The sequence below is a fragment of the Peromyscus californicus genome, unplaced genomic scaffold (assembly GCF_007827085.1).
Source record: "Peromyscus californicus insignis strain IS unplaced genomic scaffold, ASM782708v3 Scaffold_11__1_contigs__length_118956290, whole genome shotgun sequence".
Lineage (NCBI taxonomy): Eukaryota > Metazoa > Chordata > Mammalia > Rodentia > Cricetidae > Peromyscus > Peromyscus californicus.
This window is the reverse complement of record NW_026294402.1, coordinates 97,969,439-97,986,557: the sequence shown is the minus strand read 5'-3', so window position 1 is coordinate 97,986,557 and position 17,119 is coordinate 97,969,439. Positions and strand designations below refer to the sequence as shown.

Genomic DNA, 17,119 nt, shown 5'->3' with positions numbered 1-17,119 from the left:
AGCTCCTGGGGTTCGTTATTGTGTTTATGGTTTTGTTTGTTCTTTGAGAAACCTCCACATTGCTTTCCATAACGGCTGCATTAATTCACCTTGCCACAGTGATGTGCACCCGCTCCCCATCCTTGCCAGAACTTATCATTCATCTTCTTGATAGCATATACCTTCCTGGTAGGAGGTGAGATCTTGCTGGGGTTTTAATTTGCATTCCCCTGATGATCAGTGAGGCTGAGCATGCTAATTAGCTTGATATAATCACTCCACAATGTAAAGTGTGTATTAAAACCTCAGATTGTTCTCTATAAATACACAACCATTGCCAGCTAAAAATGAAAATTCTTGGCTAGGTGTGGTGAAACATGTCTGCAATCCCAGGACTAGTGGGATGGAGATTGTGGGTTTGGGGCTAGCCTGCCCTATACAGCAAGATCCCGTCTCAAAAAAAAAAAAAATACGTATTCTTTTCATTTATTTTTACTAATTTGTGTGTGTGTGTGTGTGTGTGTGTGTGTGTGTGTGTGTGTGTGTGTGTGTGTGTGTGTGTAGGTGCTTTGCCTGCTTATATGTCTGTGTACCACATGCATGTCTGGTGCTCACAGAGGCCAGAAGATGTCAGATACCCTGGGTCTGGAGTTACAGACCATTGTTTAGCCACCACGTGGGTGCTAGAAATCAAACTCTGGTCCTCTGGAGGAGCAGCCAGTGCTCTTAACTGCTGAGACATCTCTCTAGCCCTATTCACAACTATTCCTAAAAATAACTTTGAACCCATATACATTTGTATGTATTATATATGAATATGCATGTACACACACACACACACACACACACACACACACACACAGCCAGTGAGACTTCCATGCAGGAGCCAGAGCACGTTCCTGGAGGAGTTGAGAGCTCCAGGCTGTGGCAGTGGCTATGAACTCATCTATCTTTGAATCACGATTTTATCCCAAAAATCTTACTCTAAATCTCACTCTAAATGTCTGAAGGACACCCAGATTTATGCCTTCTTATCTCCTTCTCCTTCTTGTCTTCAGAGAGGGAGACTCATCCTGAAAAGACAAGCTTTTGTGAAGCTTCAGCTCATTCTCCAGAGCTCCGGGCCCCACACAAGCCACTGCTAAGCACCCTCTTCTCTTTGTTCCAGGTGGGAGAGGCTGTCTTGGAAAATGCCCGGATTATGCTGCAGATGGAGACGACCCAAGCCGGCGCAGATGACTTTAAAGAGAGGTAACGCTCTGCAGCAAGGGGCCCTCCCTCCCCACCCAGACTCCAGGTCATTGCAGATAATGCTGCCCCAGAGTATACACCAGTCCCTTCCACCACAGTAGAAAGGTGGCCTGAGACAACAGGAACTCTAAGAGAACCCAGAGCCACAAAAAATCAGGACTTAGGGGCTCAAAGACTGTGCCCGGTGTTACTTGCTTTAGAAAAGGGTCTTTTTAAAGAAAAATTATTATTAGTGATGTGTGTGTGTGTGTGTGTGTGTGTGTGTGTGTGTGTGTGTGTGTGTGTGTACATTTGTCATGGTACACATGTGGAAGTCAGAATACAACATGTGAGCGTTGGTTTTTCTCCTTCTACCATGTAGTGTCCAGGGATTGAACTCAGGTACTCAGGCTTGGCAGCAAGCATCTTTACATACTGAGCCATCTTGCCAGCCCTGTTTTTGGTTTGGTTTGGCTTGGTTCCTTCAGTTTTTGTTTTGTTTGTTTGTTTTGTTGTTGTTATTTAAGATGAGGTCTCATGGAGCTAAGGTTGGACTGAACTCATTGCATAGCCAAGGACAACCTTGAACAACTGATCTTTCTACCTTCAACTTGCAAGTGTCGTGACTATAGGCATGATTCACCATGCTTGGCTTATTTTGAGATGGTATTTCACTCTGCTGACCAGGACAGCCTTGAACCCTTAACTTACATACTTTGTAGGATTACCAAAGTAGTGAGTGACTTTGAGTATTTCCAGAGTCAAACTCACCTTTTTATAAGACTAGAGGTTTAAACTTTTATACAAAGAAATAAGCAAGTATTAGAGCTTTCCACAAATGGACCATTGGCCTTGAGAGGGAATGAGTTCCTCAGCACCCAGAACATACAAGTAGAGGCTCCGACAAAATCACCTGTCACAAATGTGTCCCTAGGGATTCTGAATATTGAAATTTATTACAGGGGTTGGGGATGCAGTTCAGAAGACAGTGCTTACTTTGACGTGCTCAATCCCCAGTATCCTCCACCACCACCACCACCACCACATACACACACACACACACACACACACACACACACACACACACACACACACACACACACATCTTAAAGTGAAGACTTATAACTCTAAAACCTGAAGGTGCTTCCTGGAATAGAAATGTGGATTTTGCCCTCCTATGGATGTATGGAGGCAACTGGGAAATTTGGCTGAGTGGTACCACCATGGTGTGAGGAAAGGGCACCACCAGAAATCAACAAAGATGTTAGGTAGTGTTTAGAAAGAAAGCCTGAGGGTTGAAACTCAACATAGACAGTTTTGATACAAGCATGCCCACACACATATTCATTGTTTTAATAGCCATGTGCTTTTTGTTGTTTTATTTGTTTGTTTGTTTGGTTGGCTGTGCTTGTTTGTGATGTGGATATTCAACTCAGGCCCCTCACAAGCAAGGAAAGTGTTCTACTACTGATCTATCATTTAAATCTCTGGATAGACAAATCCATGCTTCTCCCTTCCCCTAAAGATAACAGGGACAAGCCAAAAGCACCTTGCTACACAATAGATATGGGCGGAGCTGGGCAGCAGCGCCCCCTATAGGTTAAGTGAAGTATGTACTCTGATAGGATTCATCGCTACCTCTCTCTGTGCCCACCCCTTGCCATGGTTCCTCCTTTTTTTTTTTTTTTTTTTTTTTTTTTTTTTTTGGTTTTTCGAGACAGGGTTTCTCTGTGTAGCTTTGCGCCTTTCCTGGGACTCACTTGGTAGCCCAGGCTGGCCTCGAACTCACAGAGATCCGCCTGGCTCTGCCTCCCGAGTGCTGGGATTAAAGGCGTGCGCCACCACCGCCCGGCTCATGGTTCCTCCTTTACACTACCTATTTGAGTTTGCAGCCACTGTCAAGAATTGCAGTATAGTGTTCATTTCTGGATCCCCAGTCTGATACTTAGCAGGTCTTCGACAATGGTAAACGATCCTTGGATGAAGAGGAGGACTGCTCAGTATAGAGACAGAGATGTGGTATTACCTTTCTGTGATAAGAACTCCTGAGAGTACCCGGCTCCAAAGGTCTCACGAAGCTGTGTTCCCAGAAGCTGGCTGCTAATGTTAATATTCCTGCAGCAATAACAGTAACAGTGGCCCCAAAGCCACTGGAACACTATGAGCATTCGCTGCCTGTCACATGTGGGCCTCTGGGTAATAGCTACAATCCGGTTTGTTTCTCCTTCGGGGGCTACCCAGCTAAGCTGATGAAGTCCCTTTGTCTGCAGATATGAAAATGAGCAGCCGTTCCGGAAAGCAGCAGAAGAGGAAGTAAGCTCTCTGTACAGAGTCATTGATGAAGCTAATTTGACAAAGACGGATCTGGAGCATCAAATAGAAAGCCTGAAAGAAGAACTGGGCTTCCTGTCCCGGAGCTATGAAGAGGTAGGTGGGGCCGGGGGTGCTAGGCTTCTCCCTCCCAAAGCAAGGCACTCACCTGTGCGGTTGTGACCTCCGAACACAGGTGTTGGGGTCACTTCTCTGTGTTGCTCACCCAGGCCCTCAAGGAAAATGCTAGTAAAGGCCTTTATAGTCTTTGCCATGGATCAGATTACTCCCTGCAAAAGTCTGAAACTCCAGTGTCTTCAAGAACCAGGGCAATACATATGTGGAAGAAACATCCATAATCAGAAGTGACTCTTAAAACTACTTGGAAATGAGGGGAGGGTCTCCTAAAGTGTTCTATTTCAGATTTTTTTTCAACACTCCATGAACAGGATAAACTGAATAATTCTAAAGACAGACCCACACTTTAGTTCCCACACACTCATTAACAAAAGAAGGCTGTAGCCGGGCGGTGGTGGCGCACGCCTTTAATCCCAGCACTCGGGAGGCAGAGGCAGGTGGATCTCTGTGAGTTCGAGGCCAGCCTGGTCTCCAAAGCGAGTTCCAGGAAAGGCGCAAAGCTACACAGAGAAACCCTGTCTCGAAAAACCAAAAAAAAAAAAAAAAAAAAAAGAAGGCTGTATCTGTAAGTGACAGGCCCAGAACGTACCTTGGAGGGATGCAGGGATGTGGTCTCACCATCTACAGGAAGCACTAAACCACCGCACACACATCACTGTCTGACTCATGGTCCAGGGTGCTTCAAGCTGAGCATCATACCTCACTGAACCATGCTGCCACTGGGAAGTTCCTCCTGTGTCCAGCCTGAAGAGGACAGAAACTATACGCCCACTCCTTCCTGTTCCTGGTTCAGTTCCTGAAGACCATGCCCCAGCAGTAACCCCTTAGACTCCAGAGTTAGCTTTAATCTCCTTTAGTATATCCTGACTTTGTGCCAAACTTCTGTATATTACTATACTATATCTATATACTTACTTTTGACTATGTGTTTATTTAGTTTTTTGCTTTGGGCATGGGAATGGGCTTGAGAAAATCTAAGAAATGCGTCCTTCAGAAAAGAAAACAATACCTACACCTAGAAGACCTGGGGCTTTGCCAGTCTCTGTGATGCCCATGCATGATGTGCAAAATAAACAAACACATTGATTGATTGATGATAGATAGATAGATAGATAGATAGATAGATAGATAGATAGATAGATGGAGGCAGAGTAGCGCCCACAGAGCCAGCTGTTCCTGGCTAGACTTTCACATCTGTTCTTTCCTCCCTGGAGCTTACCTAAGGTGTCCAATGTTGTTTTCAGGATGTGAAGGTTCTGTACAAACAGCTGTCAGGGTCTGAACTGGAGCAAACAGATGTTCCCATGGGCACTGGTCTGGACGATGTCCTTGAGACAATCCGAATTCAGTGGGAGAGAGATGTGGAAAAGAATCGAGCGGAAGCAGGAGCCTTGCTCCAAGCTAAGGTAAGAGACAGGCCAGCATCTTCCCCTGGGTCCTGGAAAGAAGGAGGCCAAGAAAGATGGAAGCAGCCAGTGTGTAGAAGAAAAGCAGCCTTTTAGCGACAAGCTTGGTCCCCGTAGAAAGAGGAGAAATGCAAAATAAAGTAATAATGCTTGTTTGCCTCTCTGAAATAAGAAAATGTTTAAAATGACAATGTTCAATTCTGGCAAATGTGTAAAGGATTCTCCACTGCATCATCAAAGATATAAGGTATAAGCTGCTATCCAGCCTTTGAGTAAAGGGTTTTATCTTCTGTATGAATAGTGTTCATATGCTCCTATCTGCTACCTGCTGCCTGCTACCTACCTGCTGCCTGCTACCCACTAGCTGAACAATCTGGACAGCACCTTAAAGAAAGCATTAGGAATACAAGGAGTAAGGATGTAGCTCAGTGAAAGAGTGCGGAGAGAGGAAAAAGGAGAAGTAGGGGAGATGGAAAGAGAGAGGAGAGAGAGAGACAGAGAGAGACACACAGAGAGAGTTTATATCTAAACCTACTCCCTGAAGCATTTTAAGGGTTAAATAAAAAGGTGGTAAAAATATATAAATGTCTTACTGTAAGAGAAAAACTACACCATCACCTGACTATGTTATGTGCAATGAAACCAGCTATTAGAAAGGATGCTTATGAAGTAATTATAATGACACAGGGAAAGCCTGTAGAAAGTAAAATGGAAGAAAAGCAATTACAGAATGGTATGTACTAGGGACTGACGAGGAGGTTTTTTGTTAAATAGTAAGTGCTTTAGACTTGGGAAGCCAGATGATTCCTGTTGCAGCCTCTCATCTTTGCCCCTGTGGTGTATTAGCAACCAGAGACAATAGATAGCAGCAAGCATTCCTGTGTTCCAATAAAACTTTATTTATAGCTGGGCATGCTTTTGATCCAAGCACTTGAGAGGCAGAGGTAAGTGAATATCTGTGAGTTCAAGACCAGCCTCAGGATTGGGGATTTAGCTCAGTGGTAGAGTGCTTGCCTAGCAAGCACAAGGCCCTGGGTTCGGTCCTCAGCTCCAGGAAAAAAAAAAAAAAGACCAGCCTCATCCATATAGCTAGTTCTAAGACCCATCTCAAAAAACAAATTATAGAAACAGAAAGTGGACTAGACTTGGCTTTCCACCTGTTAAGTTGCCGACTCCTGCTATATACAGTACAGCACGGTTCTTAAGGGGTAGCCACAAAACTTAGCCCAACCTTAGCAGCAGGTTACCTTTGAATAGCTGACTTATCTGACACTTTGAGATGTTATTTTTTTCTTTTGAGTATTTCCAAGTTAATTTCTTAAGTAGCCTGAATCATGTTAATGAGGAAAAGAAGCCAAGTTGTATGAAACCTCACAAATAACAAAAGAATTACTAGAAAATAGACTGCAGAAGGTTTGTCCTTCTGGTATGCCCCTGCCACTCACCTGGGGACCTGGAAATGAGTAGGAGAGGGAGAAGCATATAAAGGAACTGGGAAAGACAAGCCAGGCGCCACTGGTGCTCAGCTGGTAACTTCCCATGCCAAATGCACAGTAGGATTGTCTCAGAAATAGCGTCCATGGTGCACTCTAGAACAATTAAATCAGAAGGAGCAGAAAGACTTTGAGATTTTTTATTATTATTAATAAAAGTTCTCAGGGGCTGAAGAGATGGAGCCATGGTTAAGAGCACATACTGCTCTTGCTGAGGAGCTGAGTTTAGTTCCTAGCACCCATAGCAGATAGCTCACAATCACCTGTAACTCCTGCTCCAGGAGACACAGCATCCTCTTCTGGCCTCTGATGCACTTGCATCTACAGGTACACACATGTGCATGCATACATGCACACATTCGTGGACACACTTAAATACTAAAGTAAGTCATTTTTAAAGTTCTCTGGACAGTTGTGAGGACCTTCCTGAGCCTTGAGGACCACGACAGTCCCAAGAACTGCCAAAGACAAAAGGAGGACCCTTCGCCACTTGCTTCTCCCTGACTCTCCATCCCTCAAGCCCCTAATGACCAACAGGACCATTTCAGCAGGATCTTCCCCAATTCTGCATCCCTCAAATGTTCATTTTTACCTCACCCCTATTTCTCCACTCCTATTCCTCCATCCCCCACCCTTTCTGTTGGGAGATATTACTACATCGAGTAAAATGAAGTCAAATCAGAGAGCAGATCTGCCTCTTTTTAAAGAGATGTATGAATATTGAAGGGGCCTGGGGACCATATAAAACCATTCCCTCAAGTACTGAGTTGTATTTAAGAGATGAGAAAACTGAGACCCAGAAAGTGCAAGTGAATCCCCAAGGTCACTCGGCTGATTGGTAGCACCAGGCACAACTCTGCTGGCTCTGAGTCTAAAGAGCTTCCTTCTATAACATCAACATCTTTCTTCCTCTCCTTCTTCTTCCTCTTCCTCTTCCTCCTCCTCCTTCTCTTCCTCCTCCTCCTCTTCTTCTTCTTCTAAATTTTTGAAACAGTCTCATATATCATAAGCTGACCTCAAACTCCATATGTAGGCAACGATGACCCTGAACTCTTTTAAATTATTTATTTTATGTGTTTGTGTGTGTGCCTGAGTGTATGTATGTGTGCCACATGCATGCAGTGCCAGGGAACGTCAGAAGAGGGCATCAGATGCCCTGATGCTGGAATGACAGGCAGTTATGAGCTACCATGTGGGTGCTGGGAACCCACATGGTCTTTTACAAGAACAGTAAGTACTCTTAGCCGCTGAGCCATCTCTCCAGTCCCAACCTTGAAATCTTGATACTTCTGCTTCTGCCTCCTAAGAGCCAGGCTGACAGGTGAGCACCACCACACCCACCTGGTCCATTTGCTTATTTGAGTTAGGGTCTCCCTGTGTAGCCCAGGCTGTACCTGATCTCCCCATTCTCCTGCTTCAGCTTCCCATGTGCTAAGATTACAGCTGTGCTATGAGAACACTATCCACAGAATCAACTAAGCAGGGCTCCTAGGGACCTACAGAGCCTCAAGCGACAATCATGGACCCTGTATGGATCTGAGCTCCTCTGCATATACTTTATGGTTGTTGTGGTGGTTTGAATGTAATTGTTCACTAGGAAGTGGCACTATTGGGAGGTGTGGTTTGTTGCAGTGGGTGTGGCTTTGTTGGAGGAAGTGTGTCACTGTGGGGGTGGGCTTTGAGGTCTCATATATGCTCAAGCCACATCCAGTATCTCAGACCACTTCCTGCTGCCTGTGGGATCAAGCTGTAGCTCCTTCTTCACTCTCAGCTCCTTCTCCAGCACCATGTCTACCTGCATGCCTCCATGTCCTGCCATGGTGATAATGGACTAGACCTCTGAAACTGTAAGCCACACAATTAAATGTTTTCCGTTATAAGAGTTGCTGTGATCATGGTGTCTTTTCACAGCAACAGAAGCCCTAACAAAGACAGTTATGTAGCTGGGTGTTCTTGTGGGACCCCTAACAGTGGGAGTTAGGGCTGTCTCTGACTCTTTTGCCTGAGCTTGGGACCCTTTTCCTCCTACTGGGTTGCCTCATACAACCTTAAGATGAGAGTTGGTGCCTAGTCTTTATTGTAACTTGTTATGCCTGTTTATTTGAAATCCCTGGGGGGCCTGCTCTTTTTTTTTTAAGGGAGGAGTGGATCTGGAGGAGAGGGGAGGTGAGAAGAAGACTGGGAGGAGTGAAGGAAGGGGAAACTGCCATCAGGATGTTATGTAAGATCGAAGAATAAAAGAAGAAAAGATAAAGTTAGTTACCACTGAGAAGTGAGATTATGGGAGATTTAAAAAAAAAAAAAAAGATTACAGGTGTGCACCACCACACCTGGCTGGCTATCTTTCCTACCTCTGTTTCCAAAGCTATTCCCAGGAAGCCCAGCAGTTTGCAGCCTGACTTTCCCTCCGAGCACTGCTGGAGTGCACGCCACACTGAGTGACTGTATCTTTAAAAAATGGTCTCGGTCATTATTGTTATCGGAAATAAATCCTGCCTAGTGTGAAAATTAAAACCCCCGACAAAACTAGCAATTACCATTCACCCCGTCATCTGCTAATCATCATCAACTCAACAGTAATTCAAACATTAATTCTGAACAGATCCATTAGTGTTTTTAATAGAGTGATCTGAAAGCCACATCTCACAGAAGACACACAGCACTTGTTTTCGTTTGGCCAGTACTGCCTGGGCCTCTTGCAGAGACACAGAACTCAGAAAATATTTGCAGAACGAGTGATTTCCTCTGATTGTCAACAGAGATCCGAACTGACAGCCAGAATTCCTGCAATAAATAGCTCTGTCGGCCGTGCCTGTACCCTCGGGGGTTGACATTTGCCTGCCCTGAGCGTCTCATGTCTGCTACTTGGCAGCAAAGCCAAGTGGGAACGCTCAGCACTGCTTCCAAAGGCCTTCAGAAAGGGAAGGAAAACACACATTTAATTACCTTTTGGCCCAAGGAGGCTGAAAATTAATTAACATGATTAATTTATGTCTTAGTTTATTCTTCCCCAGAAGCTGATCTGGAGATAAATATTGGAGTGGCGGTGATTTATTTGGAGTTAGTGGGTGAGTCAGGGGTGGGAGCAGCGGCAAAGGGGAAACGGAGAAGGGAACCAACAAAGGCTGTCTTTGAGAGCAGCTGAGTTTGGAGCAGAAGCTCATAGAGATGCCGAGAAGTGGTACAGACTGCAGAGGAAGGAGGCAAGGGGGCTCAGCGGACATTAATACTTCAGCTATCTGCTAGCCAAGTGACCTTTCCAGTGCTTCAGGGCAAGCTCAGGCAGAGATGCAGAGTCGGGCAGTGGGGAGCTGGACCATGAAACATTGAAGGCCGGAGGGAGGAAGACAGGTGCATGAGCATCTGACGCAACTAGAGGCCCAGCTTTTTCTGGTATGTGCTTGTTGGTTGTTTTGGGTGTGGTGTGTGTGTGTGTGTGTGTGTGTGTGTGTGTGTGTGTGTGTACAGATATGTGTGTATACAGGTGTGTGTGTACATATGTGTGTGTATGTACAGGTGTGTGTGTGTGTATACAGGTGTGTGTGTGTATATATATAGGTGTGTGTGTGTGTGTGTGTGTGTGTGTGTGTGTGTGTGTGTGTGTGTGTAATCAAGAGGACAAGCTTAACTATCTGGGGAATGCCATCTACCTTGTCGGGTTTTTTGTTTGGGGGTTTGTTTGTTTGAGTCAGGGTCTCTCATTGGCCTGGAATGCAGTAATTAGATTTTAGGCAGTCCGGCAAACCCCAGGGATTCCCCTCTCCCTCTGCCTCCCTCGCACTGGGATTACAAGTGTGCACCACCACACTGGCTTTGTTGGTGCGTTTGTTTCTGACGTGGGTTCTGGGGCTCAAAGTCCTTATGCTTTCAGGGTAAACACTTTACTGCAGACAGCGATCACCGCAGCCCTGTTTCTGCGTTTGTGGTGGGGACTGGCCCTCTGACACCAGGAACAACATCGACTGTTCCTCCTTTAAATGGTCCACATCAGGCATCTCCTTGCAGCAGTGGGACGTCCCTAGTACAGCCACCTTTATCTTCAGCTCTAGAACAGTGCAAGTGGCAGTGAGCAGAGGAGGCTGGTTTCACGGAACAGGGTTGAAGACCGCACCAACAAAAGAAAGAGCAGTCACCTCAAGTTCACTTGACTTGCAAACTGAGGACAGAGAGACAGAACAAGGGAGAAACAACTGATGGGTAGGTCAAGGCTGCCTTTTTGGTGTATTTTGGGATTAACTCTGACAGAGAGATTTGGCAGCAATGTGGCTAACCTTGAATTCTCATAGTCAGACAATTAACTGAGTTTCACTCCGTGGGTGGAATCTGAGCACAAATGTGCTCTATTTTTATTTTTTCCCCTGATACGCTGAGGCCTTCCAAAGGAACTTGTTTGAGAATAGTGCCCTGCACTTATTATTATTATTATTATTATTATTATTATTATTATTATTATTATTGAATTTTAGTCTTATTTATTTACTTCTTATTCATTGAGTCAGGTTCTTGTTATGTAGCCCAGCCTGGCCTCCAATTCACAATCCTTCTACCAATGCCTCCCAAGTTCCTGGGTCATAGTATATGTCACCCACCAAGCTAGACATTTTTAAGACACACCAAATGTCTACACCTCTTGTACACCAAGAAATTCTTCAAATACCAACCGCATGTCCCACGATTTGATTTAGTTCTGGCGTCCTGTACCTGAGGTTTTTGCCAGATCCTATAGGTTAAGGGTTCAGTTCCACAAGCCTGCCCTTGACTTCAGCTGACAATCAAGTCTGCCCCTCCCACTTCTGATCAACCATCCCTACTGGGGGATTTCCATAATCCCCTCCTCACATCCCATTAACTGCTATAACAGCGGGCATAGAACCCACGGAAACCCGTCCCTTGTTTTCTCCCATTCTCTATAACAGACGCAGCTCGTAACAGTCAAGTGGGAGAGATACATGAGGTCAGATGTAGGATGGAGCTACAGAGCTGTGTCCCCTCCCAGAACACCACCCTCCCTCCCCACACCTCCACTGCCTACCAGCCTGGAAGCTCTCCAGTGCTCACGTGGCCTTCTGGGGTTCACACTGCCTTCATTCTAGACATAATTAATTAAATCACCATTAGCAATTAAGTCAGCTCTCACTGATTCAGTCCCTTTCCCCTCCCTGAGTTAGGAGTGAGGGTAAAAGCTCTAGCTTCTAATCACAGCGTGGGGGGAGGGGGGAGTCACCAACCCCCACACCCTTTAGGGTCTTACTAAGGACATCTCTTTAACATGAACTTGAGTGTTGTTAAACGAGGTTTGTTACCAATGATAGGAAAACACACTCCTTTTATTTTTATTTTTTTTCACTTTGGAGCTATTTCAGTATCTAGAAACAAACACTAATCATAACTGAGAACACTCCTTCGGCTCTCATCATCTAGGAAGTTGCCAGGGTTTTAAGAGCTCTGGCTGGGAGCCAAAGACCAAAAATATCAAATATGTTTCATCATGTCACAATATCACACATTGGAGTACCTTCTTCAACCTGCAGCCAAATGACCTTATGAAGACCACCTTGGAAAATCACTGGAGTGCCTGCTGTCATTCACCCCATTCCCAGCAAGCCAGGAAGCAGGGTGCTCACACAGAAGCAGGGCTGGCTGGTCCATAATCCACAGACACTGTGGTGAGACATCCCCACTAAAGGATCCATAACTGGGGACCAAGCATTCAGACACATGAGTTTGTGCAGGGTCGCTCACATCCAGATGACAACAACTCCCATTTCACAGATATATTTAACAGAAAGAATGGGACAGGAGGCAGAAGGAAGGGGCCAGAGGGGAGGGAAGGAGGAAAGAGAATCTTCTGGTTTCCCTGATTTCATGTAAGCTTTTCCATCACAGAATGTGATCATTTCAGTGGTGGCCTTTGAGCACCACAAAAATGATGTTCTGGGCAGCCCAAAACACACTTTCAAAGGTACTATATTCTTTGGGGCAAGAGAGATTGCTCCTCAGTTAAAAGCACTTGCTGCTCCTGTAGAGGGTTCAGTTCCCAGCACCCACATGGCAGCTCACAACTGTCTATAACTCCAGTTTCGAGAAACCAGATGCCCTCTTCTGGCCTCCAAGAGTACCAGGCATACATATGGTATACATACATATAGAAAAAAATACTCATACATATAATAAAATTAATTAGTTTAAAAAAGTAGGTCTGTTTCAGCCAACAGAAGAACAGTATCTGTGTTGGGCCCTTGGTCTGATTAAATCAACCTCACCCTGATGCTCTTACTTTTGATGAACTTTAGGTTAACCAACTTAGAGGCAGAAGGACACCTTCAAAAGCTATTCACCTTGTTATATAACATAGCCTAGTGTGGTGGTTTGAAAAAAAAAAAAAAGGTCCCCAAAAGGCAGTGTTACTATTAAGAGGTGTGGCTTTGTTGGAGTGGGTGTGCCCTTGTTGGAGGAAGTATGTCATTGTGGGGGTGGGCTTTGAGGTCTCCTATGCTCAAGAGCCCAGTGTGTTAGTCTACTTCCTGTTGCCTGCTTATCAACATGTTGCAGCTCCATTCTCCAGCACCATGTCTGCCTGCATGCCACCATGCTCCCCACCGTGATGATAATGGACTGACCTCTGAACTGGAAGCAAGCCCAAATTAAAATTTTTCTTTTATAAGAGTTGCTGTGGTCATGGTGTCTCTTCACAGCAATAGAAACCCTAAGACACCTAGTTATGAGCTGATTTCAGAGGATAGAGACATCTACGGCTGTCTGAGAACCCCATCCTCCACTCTACTACCACTGAGGCAGAGATGAAATTGTCCATTGTCTGCCTCCTATCACCTTCAGCCTACCTCCCCCTGGGGAGGGGAAGTCCTCTCTTCTGGCCATAGGCAGACCTTTGCTCCCTTACCCTAAGCTGGGTGTGCAGTCCTTTTCTGGCTAGCAAGCTCTTTCTTCCATCTTACCCTCCTTCCCGTGGTGGTCCCTCTGCCTAAAGCCAGTTGCACACCTCCATTTCCTGATGTGGCTGAAGTTTTCTCCAGTCCCGCCCAGGCCCGCAGCTGCTCAGACCCAAATAAACACACAGAGGCTTATATTAATTAAAATTGCTTGGCCATTAGCTCAGGCCTACCACTGGTTAGCTCTTACATTTAAACTAACCCATAATTCTTATTTATGTTTAGCCACGTGGCTTGGTACCTTTTCTCAGCTCTGCCTTCACATCTTGCTTCCTCTGTGTCTGGCTGGCGACTCTTGACTCAGCCTTCCTGTTCCCAGAATTCTTCTCTCTCTTTGTCCCACCTGTACATCCTGCCTGGCTACTAGCCAATCAGCACTGTATTTATTAATCAATCAGAGCAACACATTCACAGCATACAGAGCGATATCCACAGCATCCTGAAGTCTCATCTTTCCATTTGCTCTCCACCTCTGAACAGTGTGCAGAAACCAGAGACTTACTCTGTTCCCACCACTCTACACTAGTAGCCACCTGGTTGGGAGAGAACTTGGTCCCTGGGGCCTCAGCCCCTTAACAAACAGATCCTTCCCCTGCTGTGCTCAGACAAGAGACCCACACCTGCCTCAGGGCAGCTTGAGGCATCTGTGATCAAGAACTTTCTCTAAACTTACCACTATCATGTCTTTAACAGTCAGAGTGATGGGCTGGACACGCTACTGAGAATGAAGAGAGGTAGGTAGACAGAAAGAAATCATGAGATTTCCAGATGGTAATAGTCTCAAAGCTGAGAAATTATACAGTGGAACAAGAATTTATATTCCTATCAAAGAAGTATCTGAGAGTACCCTTTTCCCCACATCCTCACTGATCATATGTGCTTGGTATTTTAGGTAAGAAAATTATTCCTCGGTGTAGTTCTGATTTGCCTTTCTCATATTTTAAGGAAGCAGACATTCTTTCGATACACTGGATTCCATACACGTTTGCTTTCCCATGTACTGACAGATCATGCCTTTTCACTTATGTTTTGGACTTATTACTTAGTTTTGCTGTGACTCTTTTTATATCACAGAAAATAGTTCTGTCAACCAGGCATGATGGTACATACCTATGTAACCAGAGTTTTCTCCAGTCCCACCCAGCCCCATGGTCCCACAGCTACTTATAAAATAATCACTCAGAGGCTTAATATTATTTACAAACTGTATTGCCTATGGCAGGCCTCTTGCTAGCTAGCTCTTATATCTTAAATTAACCCATTTCCATTAATCTATGTTTTACCATGTGTTCATGGCTTTACCAGTCTGCTGGCATGTTGCTCCTTGGGCAGCAGGCTGGCATCTCTCCAGACTCTGTCTTTCTCTTTCCCATCTCTCTCCTTGGATTTCCCACCTGCCTCTAAGCTACCTTGCCATAGGCCAAAGCAGCTTATTTATTAACCAATGGGAACAACATATATTTACAGAGTATAGAAAGATGTCCCCCAGCATAACTATAATCATTTCACTCAGGAGGTTGGGGCAGCCAGATCACTGCTAGTTCAAGGCCCGCCTCAGCTATGGAGTGAGACCTTGCCAAAGTGAAAGAAAGGTAAAGAAGATAAATCAGTCTTGTCTCTGGAATGCAAGAATGTGTGTATGTGTGTGTGTGTGTGCACACGTGTGTGTGTCTGTGTGAGTGTGTGTGATGTAAGATGTACGTATGTGATGTAAGGTGTGTCTGTGTATGTCTGTGTCTGTGATGTAAGGGGTGTCTGTCTATGTGTCTGTGATGTAAGGTAGGTGTGTATGTGTGTGTGTGTGTGTGTGTGTTTGCGTGATGTAAGGTGTGTCTGTGTATGTCTGTGTCTGTGTGTCTGTGATGTAAGGAAGGTGTGTGTGTGTGTGTGTGTGTGTGTGTGTGTGTGTGTGTGTTTGCATGATGTAAGGTGTGTCTGTGTATGTCTGTGTATGTGTGTCTGTGATGTAAGGGGTATCTGTGTGTGAGTGTGTGTGTGTGTGTTCCAACACTGGGTTCCTGTGGCATGCTACATTTGTGGCACTTCTGGGCAGGGGAAGAGAATCAGAGTAGCTAATTTTTGAAAAAGAAAATGGAGACTTCCTGTTGAGTAGTTCCCTCCTGCCCTTTGATTCTTTAAGTTTGTTTGTTTGGTTGGTTGGTTTGGTTTTTTGAGACAGGGTTTCTCTGTGTAGCTTTGCGCCTTTCCGGGAACTCACGTGGTAGCCCAGGCTGGCTTTGAACTCACAGAGATCCGCCTGGCTCTGCCTCCTGAGTGCTGGGATTGAAGTCGTGTGCCACCACCGCCCGGCTTTGATTCTTTACTGAAGAAGATATAGACATTGCAAAGGCTGCGCTCAGGTTCATCTTCATATGTTTTCAAGCCCTCGAGTGGTCAGCAACCAGTAGTTGAATGGCCGACTGCCATCTCACTGTCCGCTGAAGGAGTCCCACTCACTCATGCATTCACAGCCCACAGGTAGAGCTCATGCCAGGTCTGAGGCTTTGGTTGGTACTGTGCATAGTCCCTGTCTCAGAAGGATGCCTTTCCCTGGCTACCTGGTTTGCCTGACCCCAAAGCATCTCATAGATGCTTTTAATTGGCTGTTCCCATAAAAGATATAAAGATGCTCCTTCTAAAATAGGAGTTTTTCAAAGATGAAACAGCTCAAACCATCCCTGGGGAATTAAGGTACTGTCACTCATATTCCACACATAGCCGTCTCCTAGGAGACAAGCAAACAAGTCCCTTAAGAGTAGGATGCTCCTAATAAACAAAGACAAAAATACTATAATTCAGACTTCTCCGATAATTAAGAGAAACTATTTTTTTCTCCCTAGGCCCATTGTGAGTTGCTTCTATTGCTTTTAGCAATACAGTATGTTTAATTACATCCAAGATAAGGGGTGGGGCCGCAAGTCCCTGAGGCCATTACCTCAGATGTTTCTTTTGGCAGTTTCCACATAGCCTGGGAATTGGCCCTCCACCTCAGAGAAAAACTTCAGAAGCCAGGTGACTCTTGTGTCCTCTCTAGGAGCAATGTGACCCTGCCTCGCCAGGCCAGCATTATGCTCATGTTGAAGTTTCACTGAGCGTCATACTAGTTTTTAATATACCCATGAGGATGCCCCGTGTCACTGGGACAGGCTGAATAGCATCCAGACTTCTCCCAAATAAATCCTGCACTGTGCAGCAGGAAAGGGGGATGGGGACCAAATCAAGAATGCATGGCCTGCCTGCCAAAAGCTCTCGGCAGCTAAATAACACATGGTACCACATGACTGAAGTAGCTGGTCTTCCTAATAAAAAAAGATCTGGTCTAGTCCCATTCACAGGAGGCCTTCTTCCTTGAGTACCCAGCATGTGCTGGGCCCACATTGATGACCTTTAGTGAAGGCTGTTAAGTATGCCCTGGGTTTGAAGGGCCAGAAAGCTATCCAGAAGGATAGGGAGTAATCAATGCACACCCAGTTTCTACAATCTAGGGAGGCTGGCTGGGTGGGAAGCAAGAGTAGACAGGCTACCATTCCACACAGCAGGATTAGACTTGCCAGCAAAGCCCTGGAACAGATCATTTCCTGAGAACTACCAGGTAACAGAGACCCCTCCAAGC

At 45.4% G+C, this 17,119-nt stretch overlaps 1 protein-coding gene across 1 annotated transcript in view; it reads left to right on the top strand.

Annotated features, from left to right (window-relative positions):
- The window catches only part of LOC128097835 (phakinin), a 44,870-nt gene that overhangs the window by 14,794 nt on the left and 12,957 nt on the right, over nt 1-17,119 (top strand). Inside the window, exons 2-4 of the mRNA XM_052718618.1 lie at nt 1,148-1,230; nt 3,480-3,636; nt 4,902-5,063. Coding sequence (XP_052574578.1) covers nt 1,181-1,230; nt 3,480-3,636; nt 4,902-5,063 — 369 coding nt within the window. The 5' untranslated portion in view covers nt 1,148-1,180. The remainder of the gene's footprint in view (nt 1-1,147; nt 1,231-3,479; nt 3,637-4,901; nt 5,064-17,119) is intronic.